Raw genomic sequence first — 23,415 nt, 5'->3', positions numbered from 1 at the left:
TTTTTTGGTTTTTTTGTTTGTTGGGGGTTTGTTTGTTTGTTGTTGTTTTTTAATAAATGCTATGCTGACAGTTTAATAACTTAGTAAGAAACCAACCTTTCAATTACTTGTTTTGAAGAGGCACATTTATAAACTTCCCAGAGCAAGAAATCGATGTAATTTGAGGTCTGTTAATAAAGTTTTCGAAATTCAGCAGTAGACCATTAACACAAAATAAGAAAGAATGATATTTTATTAAAAAGAGAAAGAAAAAACAACCAAACCTTAGAAGGCCGCTTATGAAAGTAGAGTGTGAAAATGTTCGTCTTCGGAAACCAAAAAAGATGGCATGAGGAGCAAGCCTGTGAGATTTTCTTTTTAAAAAATGAGACAACCCTCAGTCTAAAGGTTTTGAAACTGGCTTTTAGGGCTTGGGAAAGAGAGGGTGTTGTTGGTGCCGGTCAAGGAGTTGAGGGCATCGATTTTTTTTTTCTACTAACGTGAATTTAAAACATTGCCCGAACGCTGCCAGCTTCAGGAAGCCCAGCAAAAAGGGGTGGGAATGACGAATTTTTCACTAGGGAAAAAAAACCAAACAATGTAATGTGAGGGTGGTGCCCCGGTGCTACAAGCAGGACATAAGCCTGGGTCGAGGGATGGAGCCGCCGCCTGCGCTCCCGCTGCCCGCTGGGGCGCGGTGCCCGCCGCGGTGATCCCCGCCTCTCCCCCACTCCCCAGCGCCGCGGAGCCGAGGGGGGGGGGAATCAGAAGTTAACTTCCACCTGCCCTGGAGCCGCCGCTGCGCCGGCAGGAGGAGGCGGAGGCGGGGGCGGAGGCAGGCGGGGCAGCGGAGGACCCGGCTCTGGCAGGCTCAGAGGGTCCGGTCGGGTGTAATTCCCCCCTAATCCCCGTCACGGCGGCGCTTCCCTGGCCGAGCCATGTCTGCGGCTTCCCCGCCATGCCGAGCCTAGCGGGGAGCGGGAGGACTGGCGGCCGGGAGGCGCACAAAATGAAGACCCTGATGGTAAGTGCATTGTTGGCACTGCTCATCCCGGCTCCGGCGGCGGGGAGGAGAGGAGCGGCGCGGAGCGGGGCTGCCCCGAGCACCCATCACACGCTCCAGCCTTCTCCGGGCTGCGTCCCTGCGGCTCGCCGGGATCGCGCGGAGGCGAACAAGACCCCGGTGGCGGCGGCGAAGAACTTTCCGCCTTCTTTCTTTTATTCGTGTTGCTCGTGGGTTGGGGATTTTTGTGTGTGTGTGCGTTTTAAAGAGCGTATAAAAAGCCGATCTGCTTAAAGGACAAGGCTGAAGGTAGCTGCGTGGAGGGGGGTGTCGGGGGGAAGCACGAGCTCTACAATCCCCAACACTCGTTTAACGCAGGAACGAGGTGCCCAGAGGGCGGCTTCATGGGAATGAGGGGCACGGGGGAACCAGGCACGGAGGGGGGAGAATAGGCATGGAAGCAGAGCTGGGGGAAGAAGGACGGAGGGAGGGGGGCGAGCTGGCGTGGGGCCGGGAGGAGGAAGGAGGGGTTTCCCCGCTTCTCCCCTCGCACTTTTGCCGGGTCTCCGGCGGCGTGAAACTTGAGGGCGCCGCGAGTGCGTGGGCGGGGAGCTGCGTGCCCCCCGGGGCCCGGCGGCGGGGGGGGATCCCGCTGCCCCGCAGCGCTGAGACGCTTCTCTCTCTGCCCCCCGCAGCGCCACGGGCTGGCCGTCTGCTTGGCGCTCACCACCATGTGCACCAGCTTGTTGCTCATGTACGGCGGCATTGGCGGGGGCCACCCGGAGCCGCGGCGGCAGCAGCAGCAGCAGCAGCAGCAGGTGGCGGCGGTGCCCAGCAGCCCGCCGGGACGCGGCCAGCACCGCCCGGCGCTCCCCGTCGGGGCTGGCCTCCTGGAGGGCTACATCAGCGTCCTGGAGCACAAGGTGAGCCTCCGGTCTCGAGGACCCCGCGCTGGCCTGTCCTGTCCTCCCGGGGTGGCACCACCCGCCCCCCTTCCTGCAGAGCTCTCCCTCCTGCCCTGGCTGCAGCGGTGCCCAGGCTGGCGCCGCTGTGTTTCTGTCTGCCATGAGTGCATGGATTAACGGGACCTGGTGTCCAGCGTGCACTTAGGCCTTTGTGGAGCGTGGGTTTTCTCTTTCCTTGACCATTAGAAGATGGAGGGTGAAGTGTTTTGTTCCTGATGTTGGATGCTCTAGGTACACCGCAGTTGTGTGTTTCTGATTGTAACAAGAAGGGTTAAAGAAGGAAGTTTAGTTACTGGAAGAGAAAGTCAATAGGTGCTTATTCTTAGCATGCTTTGTCTCAGAAAACTGAGGAGAACTGTATCTCCTGCACAAATGACCTTTTCATCCTCCTCCCGGGAAGCAGAAGTTGTCAACCGTAGTCTTCCTTTGAGAAATTGGCAGCACCTCTAATGATGAACAAAATTATGTCCCTCCTCTTGAACCAGGAATTACCAGTCTGGATTGTCAGACTGTAATACCCATTTACTAGAGAAAGGCAGACTAAGCTTTGATATCTCACAGGACAGGCGTAATGACATCAAGTGAGCAAGGTGGCACACCCATGCCAAAGAGATACTTGAACCTCAGAAATTTTTTCAGAAGGCTGATTCTTTTACTTCTTGTGCAGTGTTCAGTTTGTTGCATTTACTTGGAAACTCCAGAGGCCCCTCTCTGCCAAAACCCTAGATAATGTTTTGTATGTATACTTCTCACAGTAAAAATTTCCTGTAAAAATTAAGCAAGGGAAGTGTGGATTCTTTACTTTCTCACATTATCACATCCAGATTGACATCTTTCCAAAAGACGTTGTCAAACAAGTTACTGAGCTCAGTTTAGAGGTACTGTGTGAAGATTAGTTGTTTTGATACAACAGATTCTTATTGTTCTTTCTGGCTTCACTGTCTGTACAAGAGTTATCTGTAGGGCTCTTAACACAGAAAAATAGCTCATGGTGGTCCCTTGTAGGCTTTATTTGCTTTCTTACATGGTTCTACTGGAAATTCTCAAAAGTAACATCTGTATAGAAAAAGAGGCTTGGCCAAAGGGCTCCTTAATATGAGGTATTCCCTCATAATTCTTTTGTGCATACAGTCAGGTTCAAGAAGAACATGGTTTTTGTAAGCACTAATAATTGAAAAGGTATCTATGGGCTTTTAGGATGTACATGTGAGTATCCTTCTGATACTGTTTATGCCTGGGATTGCTTTCTTCTGTCTCACAAACACTCCTCAGTAATAGAGCATACTTAAAATCACTGTTCTATGTTTATTACTTTCCAGGGCAGTCTTAAAGTTTCCCTGTGTTTTGGAGGAAGCTGATCCTCTGGCTTTTTAATATATTCTAATATGGCCCAAAATCCACAAATACTCCATTTCTGAATTTCATTTCACATAGCTTATACCTCACTGTAATAATTTACTGAAGCTTTAGTAACTTTGCTGAAGCTTTAATAACTTTTCATGCAGAGAACTGTCCCACTGTAATATATAGAGCAGTGAGGACACTGTACTACCATAAGGAAATGATGGGGGAAAAAAGGGCTCAGATTTGACTCTTCACTGTGTATTTAGTTTAGTCTTTTAACAGACCTATATATTTAACAGACCTATTTATTTAACATAGATTTACAATCTCAAAATACATAGGTTTCTTGCAGAATAAAAACTGGAAAAGGGAGAAAATCAGAGGCATTAATGGTTTGGAAGAAGAAAGATGATGATGAGAATAGGAAGTTTGCAACTAAGAACTAAGAAATGGTCAGAGAACATGGATTTTGGGTGGGACAAGGGACGCTGCAGAGAAAACAGCCTGAATAGCAAGCAGCATGAAAGTCCATACCAAAGAGAGAGAAAATGAAGGAATTGGGGAGGTTTGAGGAATATTAGGAGAGCTGCAAGAAGAGAGCAAGATAAAATTGAAGTGGCTGTGAGATGGGCGTGATATTTGAGGAGACAGGGAGGACTGAAAGATGAAAAGTACCTGTTCTGTGAAGACAGTAGGCATGAAAAGGTAAGGTAGAAATGGTTTCTGCAGTGCTAAATGTTATTTTGCAGTTATTTTGATGACACAGAGATGACAGTGTGAAATGACATGAATGGTAGATTGTTCACAATACAGTTTACTTAATTTCCCACGGTATGTTTTGTGCATAAATGTCAGTTAGCAGTAGACTAAATGTCAAGATCATTGGATCTAGGAGCTGAAACATGTTCTTCACTTCAGAATTACTTTGTTTCTGCATCCTATAGTTTACTTTAATGGGACAACCTAGTTTTATGTTTGTTGTGTTGTACCCATTCTGATGAATTTTATGAGAAGACGTGCACAAATATGTAGAAGCTATATGATAAGAACTAAAGCTAGTAATGCATCATTACAATATGAGCACTGACACATACAGAAGCTGCATTAGTCGTATAGATGTTATTCTTTTGGGATTATATTTAACAATTGTCTACATTGTGAAATAACTGGTATTACAAATGCCTAGTACTACTAGCAATACAGTTCATTTAGCAGTGCTGGGTGGTCACATCTGTGGAGACTGCCAGAAAATCAGAGTACTTAGTAAAGTAGTACTGATTTTGAAATATAGCTTGCAATATTGTAATTACCAATTATTTTCCTCCTTTTATATTGTATTCAGTAAGAATTGTAGTTCCTCATCCATCCTGTCAAGAAGGCAGTCTCTGAGAATACAGTTAAAATACATGGTGTTCTTTTTACTGGATTGAAGAGCTTTTTGTAGAAGCCTCTTGTCACTTAGTCAAATTTGTGACATTTTGTTTCCTGTTGCTTTTTTCCCTAAATCAGGCAGCAGAGATCAGGACCCATGTTCATTGCTTTAGTTGCCTTTCACAGTTTAGCAGTGCAAACTTTGTTTTTATTGAACTGAACTCTTAACACAAAATTCAGAACTGCTGTGGATTCAGAGATTGGTTCTTGGCATTTCACCTCTGCATGTCCCAGACTAACAGCAGTTGACAGTCGTTGTTGATGGATGTTTGAAATGAATAAATGATAGGGGTTTTTTTTTGTTCCAAATAGCCAGATGTTTATATCCTGAAGCCTCTCACTTTGGAACAGAAAGCATAATTTGCTGATAGTTGCTATTGAGAAGTCAAGGACTTAAATGAAGTGGAGAAGTAGCAGCTACGCCTGTGACTCTGAGGAGCTGTTGCTTCCTACAGAGCTGCATGGTCAGAGAGTAGCACAGCTTAGTTATTGCATCTGATCTGCAATTAGAAAGGACGAGAGTCCCTGGCTGTCAAACTGGCATCTTTCACAAATTCTTTGAGTGTAATACTGAAATTCAGGATGCTTTGTCACTGATGTCAAGGGAAGCAGAATTATGCTCTTCTGTGGGGACGCATGGGGATAAGACTTTCTGTTGATTTATCATAGTGCTAGCAAGAAATTACAATGCTAATATTTTAAAAGCAATTACTGCATACAAATAAGAGACTGTTGATGAAAGTAGGAAACCTAGTAGTATTCTAGAACTTGCAAGAAATAAATACTTAACCATTATATGACTGTTCTGAATTTAGTATGAGGAGGTGTCTCTGGATACTTAAAAAGATTTTTACCCAGTATTGACTGAACAGTTGGTACTGCAAATAAAATACAAGCTTTTCATGTATATAGTAGAAAAATATGTCAAGCCATCAAGGACTGTGTTTCTTGGAAAATGAAAAATAAGTAAAAATCAAAATCAATCTTGCAGACAGGATTTATGATTTATTAAAACCACATTTAAATACCTTCAGAGAGCACTGAGAGCAACCTGATAATCTACATGACCACAAATATTTCTTAATATATGATAATAAAAATTATCATATGCAAAAAAATCATTGTGATCACTTTAAATTAATGCAGATCAGAGAATAGTGTAGTTAATGAAGTGTTTGAGGAAGTCATTCTGCCAAACAGTGCTCTGGCACCTTGATCTCTAGGACACAATGTCATTTGGGGATGAAACTATTTTTATTAAGGTAGTAAACTTTGTGCATTTAAATAAGGGGAATCTTGACATGCTTTATATTCTTGAGTATTAGATAGAAAGTGATTGGAATTTTTACCTAAATAGTTAAACTCTTGGTAGTTTTGGGCTGACTGTTTTATGGGAGGGTCACTAAAACAACTTCATAATCAATTTACATGGAGACAGGAAGGAACTAAAATATTTTGAGGGTTTTAGGGTCTCCCAAAGTATTTTATCACAGAAATGAGATCTTACAACAAAACAGCTTGTATTGCCAGAGGTGGGATGGAGTCCACTGAGTTGATGGGAACCATGTACTATGATTTCACTACATGCTTGTATTTGCTTTTGAAATTCTTATCCACACAGGAAGGATCACAGGCTTTAATATGCAATTAAGTAATTGATGGAGCTTTTGTTATGTGAGAGATCCACAAGGGGGAGACTTTATTCTAGAATAACCTTTTTGGGGGACCCACTGCTCTGTTGAGATCTGTGAAAGATCTGAATCCAAAAACCACCTTGTATTTTGAGGTACTGTAATTCCTTTTACATTGACAAACTGCAGGTTCATTAAAACCCTCATATAAATGACAGGGTAAAAAAAAAAAAAAATTAGCGTTCTGACAGAGAATGTAACTGAATATCCACATGCACAGAGCAGACACAATTATTTTACCAGATTTACCCAACATTTGAATTATCACTACGCTGTGCATTATATTTTCTTGCTTTTCAGCCTTTTTTGCAGTAGTGTGCTTTTTCAGCCTAATTATTGGATTCATTCATTTTGATGACTCTTCTCTAAATTTTTTAGCAGCTTCTCTGTGTGCTAGATGGTGATACTTAGCATATAATACATACTCCACAGAAATTATAGGAAATGGTGGTATGTTTTCTTCCAGGTTACTTGGCACTTCTGCAAAGAACCAGTTGTCCTAGCCTGGCACTGTTCCTATTTAGAATATCTTGAAATACTTCAAAATGCTTGTGTATTGGTATCAATTAGCTGTGCAGTTTGTGCATTTATTTTATGAAAAAGACTATATTCTGTAGTTGGACAATTTTTTATATAGAATTTTGACTCCAGTGTCTGCTTGAGAGAGAACATAAATGCTAGCTATTAGGATAATAAAAACACATTTTACAGCTACCAATATCACCTAGTTCTTTCTAAAATATGTGCTGTTAAAGATGTAACTAGTAAAGGTAGTGACTCCAGGAAGAGGTCAGGACCTGTTGCTTAAAAGAATTGTCTAAAAAGAGTACAGGCACTCTTAAATATTCAGATGTCCCTTAAAACTGAAAGATGTTTGGTATGCATCTGATACATGGTGTTATGACATTCATTCATGTTATGTGATGCATAAAAATCTTCCAAACCACAAACTATCTGTGTTATGACATTTTTCTGGTTCTTGAGAAGATAAAGGAGAAAAAAATCATTGTCATTATACTGAAACCAGAGAAAGTTCATGTGTTCATATCAGGTGAAGATCTTACCCCATGTAATTTGTGACATTTTGTGATGTAGCTTTATTCTTTCATAGAAACTGAAGCAAAAAAATTGTTTTAGAGGCTGTTATCACAAAATCTTCATGATTGATTTCAGTACAAACATAAGAAGTAGGTAGATGGTTAGGTCAAGATAGTTAATGCAGAATTGTGTTTTGGTTTTCTCACATTTTAAAAAAAGTCACACCTCACAGCAGTGTCTGATATGATGACATTGATCGTAATATGTTGTCTTGTTTTTACAACTGACCAAGGCAAAGTTATTTTTTTTCTTTTTTTTTTTTTTTTCCTGAAAAGTGAAGAATGAGTAAATATACTCTTTCATGCTTTATCACATATCATATTTTAATAAGTGTTTACTCTGTGTTTCCATTGTCTACTTCCCTATCTTATTTTTGTGAACATGAAAAATTCTTCATTCGATGGGTATGAAAAATACTTCCAGGCAGGGAATCAGTGACACTTCATCTGCTAGTGAGATTTTTCTGTCGCTTATACAAAATCCCTTATATATTTTTTCTTTTTATTTTCATTGTTAGAGTCAATGACCACATTTATATTTCTAGTATATGCTTAAATATATTATATTTGATAACCATTTAAAGTTACTGTATTGTGCACTTTTTGCACATAGTCTTTCACTGTGAGTGTTTTAGGCTGTTTTCATCTTGCTGTGAAGACACTGTTGTATTCCTCTGAAGAGTTTTAATCCTTACTGGAAGCAAGTCTGAACTAAATGAGATTTTCAATGACAGGAAATGTAATTTTTGTTCACAGCTGATGGATATCTCTCAATAGAGTTCTTTAAATTTTCCCTTTCTGCTCGTCCTGGGGCATAAGTGGATACTGAGTTCCTTTTCCTGGTGACCTTCATTGCTAGTTTAACCTGTATTATTCAGTAATGCTCTGTATGCACACCCTTGATTCTAAGGTGGCATTGATACAAGGAACTCGGTGTATTAATTGAACTTCTAATTATGGCAATTATGATCAAATCAGCAGTCATTTGGTGCTGATGTAAGCAGATGTGACAGCACAAAAGCTACTTTGAAGGTGAGATGAAGCATCATGATGTTTCACCTCGCTCTCTTTCACCTCGTTCCTAAGCAATCTCCAGTAGTCATCACTATTTTGCTTTGATAGTTAAAGCTTCAGGTGTTAAGACCAAGTTAATTACTGAAGCTTGCTCTGAGCTGGAAAAGTATGTGCATGTTTTCAATTCAGAAATTGCAATTCATTGTTCACCACTGTCATTCTGAAAATATCCAAATACAGTTAAGAGTCACATAGGAAGTGAAGGGACAAGGCAAAGCTGAAACCCTCTTCCTTCAGAGAGTCTATTTGCAAGAGAAGTGCAAAATCACAGAAATCACAAAGTTAGTGGATGGAAGGGGTCTCAAAAGATGGAGAAGTGGATCTCTGAAATGCTGCTTGATGGTGTTACATGAGAGAGTTGGGTGCCGAGAAACACGTTCACATTCCTATCAAGAATTTGCCACCTTTGGACTGAAGTTACGCAGTCTGGTAACACTGATAGTGCCTGAACTGTGTGCAGAGAGATGTACAATGTAAGAGAAGCACAATGTGTTACTTGCAATAATAAAATTCTTACAGGAGTCTTACCAGAACCTTGTAAGAAATATTCAGGATAAGATAGGGTTATTTTATAAGATAGAGCAGACAAACCAATATATTTAATACATTACTGGAGTATTTTTTCACAGTGACAGTGAACTAGTGCAAACTCATTGTCCAAGAAAAGAGAATGGTAATGGGATTGTGTGGTATACAGACAGCATAGATAAGGTTTTCTTAATTCAGATTCAATATGCGCTGTTGTAAGTAACATAGAACAAGAATATATCAATGTGTATTTTTTCTTCAAATACAACATGTTAAGAATTCTTTGCAGCTGTAGAAAAAATTCCATTGCAAAATGGATGGTTTAGTAAGAGATAACCTGGAAAGGAGAAGAATGCTTCTCAGTAAAGTCAGTACATTTAGAATATGCATCTTTGTTTAGAAAATACTGTGTTTTGCTTTTAGTATGTTATTAGCATCCTCAGGTATTGGCATGATATTAATATTGCAGAAACAAAATATTCTATAAACTTTATACTGTTGCACCATTTGAAATTAGAATATATCTTGCTCTCAGCTATAGCAGGTCATAAAAGCAGATGTAATAACACTCAGCAGAGCATCACTCTGAGCATTATCTCTAAGGAAAAGAAAAATTCAGCAGTGCATGTTTGTGCAAATGTACATTTGTATCAAGCTTTGTGCACAGGAAAGTAAAGGAATATTGTATGTTTAAAAAATGGCTTGCTAAGAAATAGGCTTCTGGAGACAGCATTCATCACATACTCTTACCAGTTTGCCTGTGCAAGGTTAAAACCTTTTCTCCCAGGTGGTATTTTGTAGATGGTGACCTGAGTTATATTCAGGCTCATTACCTTCTAAATTTTTTCACCTTCTCTGTGGATAGACATTTTTATTCTGTTTCAATGAAATTCACCTTTGTGACTTGTGTGAAACGTAAGTATTTGACACAGCATATATAATTGAGGCAACTGACAGGAAGGCAGCACATGGTTATGGGCTAATGAAGTGTGATGCAGAGATCCCAAAGCTAGAGGAGCCTGGGTCCTTAAGTCCAAGTAGTGTAGTTCAAGGCAGGCTCGTTAGCTAGAATTCCAAAGCAGGATGCTCACACTGTATCTGAGTAAGTGAATCCTAACCTTTGACAGGTACATTTCTTCTGGAGTTGGGCTGGGTCTGCACTGTGCTTTCTGTGGTCTTCATGGTGGGGATAGCCTGAAGCTGCAGGGGTACCTGGGGAGTGGTGGTACAGACATGCCCTGAACATTTCTGGACAATTCTCAGTTGTAGTCCCAGAGACTAAAACGGTATTGGAAATAGCTCTTCAGCTATCCAAACTACATAGACCTTGTATTTGCCAAGATTGAACATTTGGCTGCAGCTAAGGCATATGTAGAAATCATTGTGATTTCCAAGACTTCCATAGTTCTTACGGGAGAGCATTTGGCCAAAGGCACAGAAGCAGTGCTCTCCCATCCTTATCCTTAGGCTTTATGTAGTGTAGAGGCTCACAGGGAGTGTGTGCTGTTTTACAGTCTATGTTGTCCCTTCCCTGCTCTGGTCTTGCTTTCAGTGTGGCATCTTTGGGTTAGTCCTTCAGATGGTTGGCTAAATTTCATTCTTCGAGATTAGAATAATGACAAATGTGCTCCTAAATTTTGTTGCTTTCCATTTTATTCCTAATGCTACTGTGAAAAGGTTAGTTTTACACATCTCAGTATATTGGTTGACTCTAAAATAGGAACATAAAATCTCAAAATACAGACAGTGGTCTTTTTACAGCTGCCAGAGTGATGTGGAGTTAATACTACTTGTCCTTCCTCAGCTCATCTGCCTGTGCCTACACAGTGATAGGTGAAGTCCTCTTTTTTTGAAACAAAACATAAAACATTTTGCATTTTGTTTAGAATATTTCTCTCATATTCCATAAAATGGCCACTATTGGTATTACTGATAACTGCCCAAAATACATTTTACAAATTTAACAACCTATTGCAAAGTCACCGCTGTTTCCATTTGTTTATCTACTTACGGATTCTCTTTGTGACACTGCTCTGGATTTCTTTCAGTTCTTAACAGTGCTTCATGAGCCTCATGAAGACTGAGACAGTTTGTTATAATATTGCTCACATTATCCATGAGAACTGCCTGAGACTTGAAAGGGACTATACATAATAACCAGCACTTCAGTGTTTCCCCCTCTTGCTGAGTGCCAGCTGACATGATGTCTGAGCATATGTCTGTATGGGATTTTGCCAGCAGAGAGTGTGCTCTGCCCTCCCTTTGATAGGTTGGAGATGCACAGACTCTGCTCTGGCAGCTGAGTAGCTGCAGTTAGCATGTTGCTAAGCCAGAACTAACAAGCTTGACTGAGAGGCAGGGTTTATTATCTTGGGCTCAGTGTTGTATTTAGTGTGATTATACAGCTCACACCATGGACCTTGTCTGTCCTACACTCTCGATGCATGGGCAGAGATTGCTTGTGGTTGGTTGTAAGGAGCATGGTCAGTATTTGCTTCCATCTCCTTGCAAAAAACCTGCTTGTCCATATTCTGAGCTTTTCCTAAGCTTGCTGCAGAGAAGGATACTCAGTACTCTGCCACACCACCAAAAATTTCCAACCTAACAACTGGAGAATATGACTACAACTTACAGATTTATTGTATAATTGCACACTTCTCAGTGTTCGGTCAGAAGTATTAAATACCTTCCGGTACCTTACAGGACACTTGTTACTTAAATTTTGGTCATCTCATTTTGAAATTTGAAATGAGACCCCAAATTAAGTGCAGAAAGCATGATTTAGTCAACATTTATGATAAAATCAACTCTTTTCACAGGGCACATGCTCCTCAAGAAAAGATCTTATTTGCTTTGCTTTAGAAAATCATGTTTGAGAAAGAAGGATTTTTTTGCTCTTCACATGGATATTTCTCTTTTATTTTATTTGTGATGTTTGTGTTTTATTTGTGTTTTCTGGTATACCATATGTATTTCTCTGGAAGTGTTGAGTACTGTATCCTAATTTTGGCCAATAAAGAAATTTTGCTGATAGGCTATTCAGTAATATCTTAATTATCTCATGTAAGACTACTGAGCCTTAATGTTACTCTTTCCATATCTAATGATCATATTAATACATTTAATTTTGATTTCTCTTTTAATTTTTATGAATAGCCAGAAGCTCTGGGTTTTAACAAGTAGAATCAGAGCTGGAGCTAAGTTCTTCATTTTAGCTGCATCTGCTTCATATCTTGGTAGCAGTGCAAAAAAGCAATGAATGTAGTCATAGATATGCTCAATATTCTTTCTCAGGAGTAGTGTTGGTGCATCCCCAGTGGTTTAAGAGCATAAATGAGGTACTTTGTGCAGCTGGTAGATGTGGAGGAGGGGTATCAGGGCCAAGAGGGTATCTCTGGTGTTAATTTGTCTGATTTCTTCCAGCACAGTGATCCCTTTTGATCTGCAGCAGTTTGTGAAATACAGAACAGTTTTCAGGGTATCTTTAATTATGCCTGTGGACATTTTGGCCTGGAAAGTAAAATGAGGCTTTAGACTCACCTTTCACTCTCAGCTGTGATGATTTGAAGCTTTGAACAGGTTGTTACCCACTTGTAGATGGAGGGATCATGTTTCTGCTCTCATGAAAGACTGAATGTGCAGCATCCTGGGCTCTCAGCCTTTCCATCAGAGCTCTCACTGCTGTCAAGATGGAATAGCAACATATCTTATACATACATACACATATACCCTGTAATAGCAGTATCTTCATGTCAAATCTAGGTTTGAGACAATTCATGGGACCTGAAAAACCTTTGAGGTTTCACGTTGTTACGGAATACAGTGAAGCTGCTGATGGAGCACCTTAGAAGCATTTTAGTTTGTGCTAGAAACAGAGCCATTATGCTAATATCAATGCTTCCAGACACATGGAGAATAAATTGATTGATAAGATGCATCAGCTTTATTAAAGTTTCTCAGAAATTATTTTTATAATTATGCCACCTCCTAGGGATATTTTTCAGTGTGTTATGAAGATGGTGTGAACGATTTGTACGGCAACATGGAAAAAAATTGTTTTAACAAGTCAACTATTGCCCTAACATTTGAACTTTCAGGTATGCTGTTTAATTTTCACAGTCTATAGCAAATAAAAACCAAGATTAATTATAATCAAAGTTACAAGAGGCAATCTGAGCCATGTCACGTTAAGTCCTAGGACCCATGGTTAAATTCTCAAGACTTTAAAATTGAGTGCGGTGTTCACAGAAGTGCATGAAAACCTTGTGACTGAGATCAGAGGTAAAAACAGCTGTGTAAGCCAGTTAGCTGAAGTTTTAGTGCCACTGGCTCTTGGCTGTAGATGATGAGGTTGTATCTGTTTGTCTTTTTTTTTTTTTTAATTGGAATTTCATTTTTATGTTCCAGTCTATGCAAAGCACCAAGACTTTGAAATTCAAAATTAAAATAATCTTTAAAAAACAGTAAGTTTTCTAGTTCCATTTTGTTTCCCTTGGAAAACAAATAGATCTGTCAATTTTTTTTTAAATTTCATACTCTGTACATCAGCAAAACTACTGCAAATTACATTGCACTATGTTTATTAAAGTTGTGCTCCTATGCAGTAATACATATAAGACATCTTATACTGCCTTAAGGATTAAGTTAAGCTCCTTTGTCAAGGCTGTTGGTATGGCAGGACTGTTAATCTTTAGCTGTCAGTCTGGTTAGATCCTTCTATAGACTGTGGCGGTGTCCAAGTGCAACAAAATTAATAGGAATCAACTCTCCTAGTATTTATGTCTTCATATTTTTGCATAGAGCTATCAATAAAAAAAAGCCTGTGCTAGGCATAAACATATTCATAAAACATGGCATTTCAAGCTCTTATTTACCATCATCATTATTTGCTTTATGTTTAGGCTTGCGAAATACAAAGTTGACAAAGTCTTCAAAATACTAAATTCACAAAAATAAGATGTGTAGTGGGTGACAGTGCATTGAAAGGAAGTAGGGGACATTTTTGAACTCGCATTCCCTAATTAAAATTTCATAGAGTTGTCTGCAGTATGTTCATGTTTTATTACATCACTAGTTACACTTACATTTTCTTTTCGAAGTACAGTATAAAGGCACAAAAGAAGAAATATGCTATAGTTGCAGCATGTATGTATATATGTGTGTGTATATATATGTATATATGTACTTGCAGCCTTATCTAAACAAAGCAAGACTTGAAATAATTCAACTGTATGAAAAAAATATTGAAGTTGGGAGTCAGAGTTAAATTGTGAATGATTAAAGCTGGTATTTTGGCTCCAGCAGGGTACAAAACTGGCAGTAGGGACCTGCGGTATTGAGCTATAGGTAGTAAGCTATAGGTTTATATTTCACTGTAGATGTTCCATTTATTAATATTGTCCCAGCTAAAACTTGTGAAGAAGAATTTTTAAATAATCACCTGCTAATAGTCATCTCATTTGTGCAAATAACATAATAATTCCATGAAGACACACAGCTTGTATGTTTAAGCAGTAGGTAAAATATACTAAAAAAAGCTTTTGAATGTGGTAGATGCTTAAACTGTACTTTTCAAATCAGGCAACATTTTTTGAAATAATAGGAAAATGAGCCCTCAACAAGTAACAATTTTCTTTCGCATTCTCCTTCAAATACCGTTTCAAGTGCCTGTTTTTGTATTTTGCACACATATAACCTTCCCATTTGCTGAAACAAGAGGCTCTTTCCAGCAAGTCATTAAATAATAATACTTTGTACTTGCATATCACCTTGTTTCTGAGGATTTCCAAGTGCTGTAGAAGCATTAAGTGGAAACTTCTGCTTTAAAGTACAGGAGTGTTAGTTCCTTATGACATAGGGGGCTAATGAAACTAAAAAGCTAAAACCATAGTTTTGACCATGGGTGTCCAGCAAGGAATATCACAGAAGACTTTGAAAAGTGCTGAGATGTTGAAAACCAGGGGCATTCAGCCTCGGGATTGATGCACAAGCAATCGCTTGTGATACCCAACTTCCATTCATGGCTTGGAAGTGAAATTTCAGACTTCATTCTGTGTAACAGTGAAGTTATGTACTGTGTGTTGGGAGAGTTATGCACCTGAAAAGGATTCAAGATAGCAATTCTGCTGTGTAGAGCTGCCCAGCAGAAAAATGCTTCAGTGAACTTTCAGTCAAGCCCTTCTGCGTGGACAGGATTACAGTGGAGGATGGGGTTGCCAAGGTAAAAGACAACAGAAAGGAATGCAATTTGTGGCCTTGGTTGAAGAGCTTACAGGTAGTCTGAAACAAAGCTGTATGGAAAAGCATGTGAGCTTCTGCTTCAGAAGCTGTTAAAACACATACTTTTTGGAGCACATAAAGTGGAGATTACGGCACTGTAATGTACCAAAGAGCTTTCCAAACTGTAACTCCCCCAACTTCATTGTACCTGGCAAAGTCACATCCTGTGAGCCCCTGTCAGATATAGTCAGGCATCCAGAAAGAGCTGTCCTTAAGCACAAACTTTGGCTGAACGAGGCTTTTGAAGATCACACTTCTGGTTTTGGCTTTCAGGTTCTGTCAAAGTGTCATCACCTATGTCTGAGACACTGAGATCTCACTCTAGGTCAGTACTCAGGCACTTCAATAAATGACCTGATTTTAAGACCATGTGGTACCACATGCATTTTTCAACAGCTCTGATGACTTGCAGGCAGGTAAGCCCTTTAAGCATGGTATTTGATGTGCCCTGCAGGGCTGCACAGTATTTTGGGCTCTAATAAACTTTAATGGGGCTTGCAAACACATGCACTGAACAGCATTAAATAGGCACCGTTGAGTCCCTAGGGAAACAGTGTATTCATATGGGCACCAACTACTTACAGGAAGTTCATTAATTTGTTATGCCTTAACAATATTTTTATATATTTAATAGTGTATTGTGCATTTGGTACCTATGACACGACATTATATTAGAATGCATTTGGTTTTAAAATCACATACATACATTATCACTTATGTGGAGAGGAATTAAGGTAGCACATCGCGGGTTTCTTTTTGTATATTCCAGTAATCCCATTATATTTTAGTGTAAAGAAAAATTAAAATACTTGCTTACCACAGAAGATGACCAACAAGTAGGGTGATTTAAAATATGTTGGAATATAAATGTTATGCTTCTATAAGGTACCTGACTTGACAGTTTTGGAGTACAATGTCTATCATAATCCTGTATAGCAAGAACAGGAAGAGCAGGAAGAATCTCGCCATATACCTGGAAAGAGCAAAGGTAGAAGTTGTCTACAGACTGTCAGCTCAGTCCTTAACCTCTCACTGAATGCTGATCTAGCATTTCCTTGAACACTGTGTTGTGGCAACATCACTTACGGTGTGACTGCATTTGATCTAGATGAAAACAGCAGATCTCCTGAAATTCTGTAAATTGTAAGGGTATCCACTATATGCATGGTGTTTAGATATTCTTCTGTTTTCTGTGCCTGAAATTTGCAAAGTCTAAAGAGCAAATGCAAAAATTATAATTACAAGCTTATAGATACAAAAAGTTTCAATTATTTTATGTCTATCAATAGTGAGATATGAGAAACTATGTGCAGAAATACAGGGCTTATGGAGTATCATCTTTGAAAAAATAAAGGTCTTTTTCTGGCTTAATGTTATACAGCTGAAGTCTAAATAACCTTGGTTTTCTTTGCTCTTTATGGATTAGGAATAAATATTTTTCTCTTCTCTTTCAACGGGTAAAAGTAAAGATAAGACAATTCTGTTCTCATTTAAATTAGAAAAGTTGGGGAAGAGAATTTCAAGTAGCGAATCCTGTTATCATGGATAATAAAACTGCAATAAAAGCTGCACTGCACAGCTGTCAGAATGAAGGTGTACAAACCAGACCATTCTGATTAGACACTGAAATACACATATTCCTGCCACAATGCTTTAGCTTAAGCCAGATACATAACTCACAAATGCTGAACCTTGACAAATAATCCATCAAGTGATGTTGAGACTCTGTCAGGAAAGGCAGCCTCAAACAGCTTTCTTTTTTTTCCTTTCTTTATAATCCATCACTTCTTGTTGTGCATCTCCTAATGGTCATATATTGGCAGACGTTCCTTTCTATTTCTTGGGAGAACAAAATCATAAGACTGGGTGACTAAGTCCATTGCCTTTGCAGAGCTAGGAAGAGGCACTCAAGGTCAAGGAATGCTTCAAATGAAATATTGTTGTTCAAAGAGCCTGATCTTGCTGCTGCTAAAACTCTGTGAAATTCTCCCCTGGAAATCATCTGAAGCAGGATTATTAGTACCCAGGTCTGGAGCCAAATCAATTTTTATTAGCAGAGGCTGCCAGTGCTGGGGGTGCAGGCCTGCAAGATGTTCAGCATCAGCTGCCGATCATCTAATAGAGTGCTTCTCTTATGGTGGTGTGTGGACCATTTCCTCGTTCTGCTTTGAAGTGTTGAAATCTATAGATCAATAGGGCAGGTGGCATTTAGGGTCAGGACCCTTCTATCAGATTTGTACAGACTAGGGAAAGGAGCAGGAGGCTGCAGGGTAGGGCCAGTAATTGTTAAATCCAAAGTACTTCCTACAATGAATGTTTCTAAAAATGCTCTCATGTGCATCTCATTGGTAAAAGGAGCACATGAATGTAGAATACCACAGCAGAAGGTGGAGTTGAAGTGTTGATACAGAATTGGGGCAGGAGAAATAATTATATTATTTGTAAACATTTTTTAAGATTTTCTATGTTAAAGTATGACACGGTTAGAAAGCGACACTTGTTTTTTATCCACAGGTCTTGGTTTCAATTATGTACAGACTTCGGCAATGCTTCACTGTCACATATTAGTCTGATAGTGTCAATGCAATAACCATTTGTAAAGAATTTCAGTTTGAGGGTTGATGGTTCTGTGGTCATCCTCAGAGCTGGGGAAAACTGTATGGTTTTCTAAGTGGTGCCAGAACTATACTGTTGAGGGATACTGTCTTTTCATTCTTAAAACCAGCACAGAGCTTAAGTCACAGCACTGTCCAGAAAGGCCAGAACTTACTTTCATAAACCACTACCCTTTTTTCTGGATTATCTTTGTAAACTGGTGCTGTCTTTGCAGTTGGGATAAAGTAGAAGTGACTATTTTTGCTGCTGGTTAGATGTTAATGTGAGTCCTGAATGCATTTTAGGTATGTCATACTAAATTTTAGGAAATGTAGAAGAGCACCTGTATGTTTTGGAAAAGCTAGGAAAACAAATAGGAAAACATTTCTCTCATTAAATTGAAGGACATATCACTTACCTTGAAACTGGAGATGCAGGTACAGAAAAACTTTATGAATACAGAAATACAATCCTTTATTGTATATTTGCATACTTTTTAGAGAGATGTACTATTGTAAATATAAATCCTCTTTGTAAACGTTACTACACTGTAACTGACTTCTGATTTAGTCCTGAAAGAGAAATGCAAACAGCAAATTATTTCTGAATCTGGATGGCTTAACTCTTGAGAGTTAGAACAGCTCCATGTTGTCTCTAAATTTATTCTCTCCTGTAATTATCTGCTGTTATGGTAAACAGAATAGTTCAAATATGTACTGTTTGCTGCAGCCTATACTAAAGTCTAAGTGAAAGATTGTTGTGAAGCTTTTCTTGGCCACTTCACTGTGTCTGCCCACTTGAGCACTCCTATATAATGTTTTAAAAGTATGAAATGGTCTTAGTGTAGAAAAAACCCAAACAAACAGATTACCTAGCCTTAGTTTGCAATCTTTGGGTATTAAAACCCCATCATTTCAAGATGAATCTCTGTGGGTGTGCCCCAGGTTGCAGAGTCTCCCTCCTCCAAGGAAGTAAATGCTCCACATCCTGAGGGGTTACAGGCTTTCCATCAGTAAGGTGCAGATAGCTGCTAACTTTGTAGAAGGCATTAGCTGGGTATTTTACATGAGGGCTGAAATAGTGGTGGTAAAAGCTCCATGTCTCGTAACTTTTGCTCTGGCTTCCACTTTTGAACACTCAAGTCTCATTCCTACAGAGGCCTTTGAGAAACAGTGGAGATACAGAACAAATGCCTTCAGCTCTCTCTCTAATCACAAATTCAAGAACCCCAATGCATTTTCCTGTGTTAAGCAAATTGTTCAAACATTTCTCTGAACATTTGCTGCAGATATACTCTTGGACGAGTGATATTTTGTGCAGGACACAGCTCCCATCAAGTGGTGCTTACCTAATGCTTTCTATTGAAAGTGTTATTTAAAGAAGGTAAATTACACGAGTGATGTTTGGCAGTTCATTTGCTTTCTTAATACAGAAATGAAAGTAGTATGACAGTATGTGAGAAATTGTTTATTCAAGGCTGTGCAAGAAGCAGACTACTAAAAACAGATCTTGCTGTTGTTCCTGGCAATAGACTAATTGGCTCCACAGGCAGTGCAGACAGGACACACTTAGAGAATAAGGTGTTTATTTGTTACCATTATTTCATTAAGTCTTCTCGCAGAGAAGGCTCTGAGATTCCAGGTGCTTTCAAACACAGGGCAAGGGGACAGTGCCATTCTATTCTTTTAAGATAATATACCTGGCATTTATATAGCTCTCCCTGAAGTGCTTTGAGCATTTAGGGTAAGAATGGGTCCGTAACTCTCATTTTAAAGATTAAATTCCAAGTGATAATTTCACTATAAACTAGGAAGCCTCTGGATTCCAAGTGATCCACAGAGTTGCTGATTAGACTAAAAGGCAGCCTGTGCTGTGTGCTTGGGGTTTCTCTATTTCTTGACCAGGAGGGTCCTGATGGCTGATGAAGAGGTACAACCTGGCTAGCTGGAATAAGACATAGTTTACATCTGCACCCACACTTGATGGATCTGCTGCTTGTCTGCTGTGGTGGTTTGATGAAAGACAACAAAATCTTACTTGTTTAAGAAGGCTGATCTGCAACTGTGAAATGGGATAGAGAGTGACATTCTCACTTTTGCATTAACTATCTGTTCTACAAAGTTGCATAACTCAAGTGTTAGGTGCTGAATCTAGGTGAAACACCCTGATCCTTGGAGAACTATACAGAGAGCATCACAACCAAGTGTCTGTATTTTGCATGTGATACTCATATTCTTTTTTTGTGGAATGATTCAATGGTATATAATGTTTATTTAAACCTCTTCAGCATAGCTAACTGCAAATTTAGGAGACATTCTTTGTTGCTTCTGGCATGTAGTCCAGTGGTGTACATGAAATCACCAGTTCTGACTATATGAGCAAAAGTGTATTCAGTATTTTCTCTCTGATCAATCGTCTGGAAAGATTCTTCCAGTTGTGCCAGTTGAGATTTCTGTTTCAGAATGATTTGCCTTACTTGTTGTAAAAGTGAGGAGGATGTGAATGGGATATGTAGGGGGTGGGATACAGATGGTATATGTAATTCATTTGTGGTGAATTTGTGATACATAAAAAAAAAAAAGTTTGTGCTTTGAAGCCCAGTGATGACAATATGAGTCACCTTCTAGATCTATTGTTGTGTTTACCTCAAGTTATTTTGAGACACCAGTGCTAAAGTGGAACATAGTGAAATATTTGACCTGAAGTCAGCTCTTTGGTCTTCTTTAAGTAAAGGTTAAATCCTGTATTGGTAGAAAGGTTTTCTCAGAAATGCTAATTGTACTTTATATATCATCTCAGTGAGGTATTTTTTTAAGAGTTCTTTTTCTTGTGTCTTATTTCCTCATCTCATTGCAGTCTGTTGCTGTGCATTGAAATTAAACACACCATTAAGATATGTAATACTGAAAGCCTCTGCTCTGAAGTCCAGTGAGACACATTTTCCCTTTAACTAGTAGATAGTAATAATGTCAGTCTCTAATCTCATTAGTTTGAAAGAACCAGCTGATAACACTTGGGTGCTTTAAAAAAGCAAGAAATAGAAGAGACATGATTAAGTTTGTATAAATTGGAAGGAAAATGTTTCTTTTGAGGTGACAATAACTTCTGCATTCAGTATTAGTGTTCTGGAAGACAATGGAAAAGTCTTTGATTTTGAAGTTGTTTTGCCTATGTCCTGCCTGAAAAAACTTAGTATTTCACATTGTTTATAATACAACTACGGAGTGGCATGTTGATATTTTTTACTATTTTTAATTTGACCTTGTCAATATTTTTAATGCTGTTTATCTCTCTACCCTCTTTGAGAGGAGCTGGCAACTTCCCTTTTCATTTTTAGCTACAGTGTTTATGATTATTCTCAGGTGTGTGTTGCTACTCTTGACAACTACATCATAATCTATCAGCTCTTCATAAACATGTTTTGTAAGGAGCATTATTGTTTTATTCAAGCATTTAAATTTGACTGATGAACTAATCTATATGGATTTTGCAAAAGTCTGTTAAATCCATTTATTTGATATTCTGATATAATTGCCAGTGCTTGCATTTTAATGCTGTTTTCCAGAAGATTAAGCAATATGCTATAGAATCTAAATTCCAGGTTTTGAAAGAAAATTGCTGATGATTTCAGTGTTGGATTTAGATATAAAATTAAGCTTGAGAGGGGACAGACAAGAAACGAATGGTGAGAAAATAAATGTCACATCAACTCTTCATGTATTTGCTATTCACCTGAGCAGTTTTACTGTCTACTTTGTAGGTTCACCCCATGTTTCTGAATGTCACGAATGTCTTATATCTTTGTGCTACTCTTAAATGTAAATGTCATCTTAATTTTGTTTTTCAGCCTGTTTTTTAAAAAAAAAAGGAAAAGGTTAAAAGGTCAATCATATTTATCTTAATCCAAATAATTCTCAGTAATTGTATTTTCACTCCTCATTGATTGTAATGGAACATAATGTATTATATGTGCCCTAAAATCTATATGAAATACAAAATAGTATTTATAGAATTACAAGTGAAAGGAAGAAAAATACCCATTATTATTCATGTAATGCTGTATGTATTTTACTCACGGTGCAGTAAAATTTCTTATCTATGGTACATTGAATTCCATTGAAATCAATGAGAAACGGATATGTGACTATTCACCCTGCTCATTTATTGTGATGTCCGGCTATTTAGAGCTGCTAAGAGTTTATTACCAAATGTATTTTTGTGAGTGCTGCAGTCACCCTTAAAACTTCACAAGTAAATTAGCACTCAGGATGGAACGATTTGCTGAAGCAGCATCTCTGATACCTCGTGTCATGTTGTATCCTGTCTTGTCTTTGTGCCCCTTGTTCTGTTCTGTCCCCTACATATGCACACAAATGCATGCACACATACATATGCATTTGGAGAGTGGTGGTGATGATGATGATGGGGCTGCACATGTGAATTAACCTAAGTTCTGTCTACTCACCTTGGTTCTTGCTGTGGAGAAGAACTCGTACAGGCTGTAGATAGTAAAGCAACAATCTTTACAAGTTCATGACAGCCACTGGGAAGACTTACTATATTTATGTCATCTGAAGGATTTATTGTAGAAGATAAGACATATTAAGAAGCGAGAGGAAAGACAATAAGTAATCCTAAGGCTATAGTGACATCACCTTGAATTTAAATAGTCACTGGCTGCACACTCCACTCCAGAAGGACAGAAGCTTATTTAGCATGTCTATCAGGTTATAGACAACTACATAATTATTTGGAGAAATACACTCTTAAACCTGCTCTTTCTCCTTGCTCTTCTGCAAAGCTTTATATTGTGACTCTCTGAAGAACTGTTGGCCTGTAGATACCTTAGTTTTTCACCTCTTTTGATAGGAATGCCTGTGGTGCCATGTTCTCACCTCTTTCTCCACCTCTGTGAAGTGGTTCTCTAAAATTCAGCACTTTTCCATGCTATCTACTCAAACACATCCTTCAGTAGCATTCGTGTCTTCTGGAATATTAATGACTAGTTCTTCCTTAGGGTTATCTTGGTTTTCATCCTGAATGTCAGGTAGCCTTATGTGTTGAACACAACATTAGACATTCCAGGAATGTAGACAGCACTTTCATCTTGTACTTGGTTAGAATTTATTAAATGAAAATGTCTTGCTTTGGATTCTTATGTCCTGGAGTCAGTACCAAGTTCATCAGTGGGTTTCCATGGGGCACCTTAAGGGATAGTAATAAATATTGAATTATATTATGTGATAGTTTTCTATTATTGCTGTATTGAAAAAAAAAATTCATTACTTTCGGAGAGGCAATATTTTGTCTCAGGGAAGTTAGAGGTTTATTTTCTTTTGCTTCATTTCTCAAGTTCTTCCAGTTTTTAGAATTGAAATCCACAGTCCTGCCAGCATGTATGTGTAAGTTCTAATGTATGTATCAGTATT

General features: G+C 38.9%; 1 protein-coding gene across 1 annotated transcript in view; it reads left to right on the top strand.

Annotated features, from left to right (window-relative positions):
* The first annotated feature begins 881 nt into the window (after window positions 1–881).
* Window positions 882–23,415, top strand: part of ST6GALNAC5 (ST6 N-acetylgalactosaminide alpha-2,6-sialyltransferase 5) — a 67,685-nt gene continuing 45,151 nt past the window's right edge. The window contains exons 1-2 of the mRNA XM_030455405.1: window positions 882–1,003; window positions 1,678–1,905. Coding sequence (XP_030311265.1) covers window positions 938–1,003; window positions 1,678–1,905 — 294 coding nt within the window. The 5' untranslated portion in view covers window positions 882–937. The remainder of the gene's footprint in view (window positions 1,004–1,677; window positions 1,906–23,415) is intronic.

The sequence above is a fragment of the Calypte anna genome, chromosome 8 (genome assembly GCF_003957555.1).
Source record: "Calypte anna isolate BGI_N300 chromosome 8, bCalAnn1_v1.p, whole genome shotgun sequence".
Taxonomy (NCBI): Eukaryota; Metazoa; Chordata; class Aves; order Apodiformes; family Trochilidae; genus Calypte; species Calypte anna.
The sequence above is the reverse complement of the archived record's forward strand: the minus strand, read 5'-3'. Positions and strand labels throughout refer to the sequence as shown.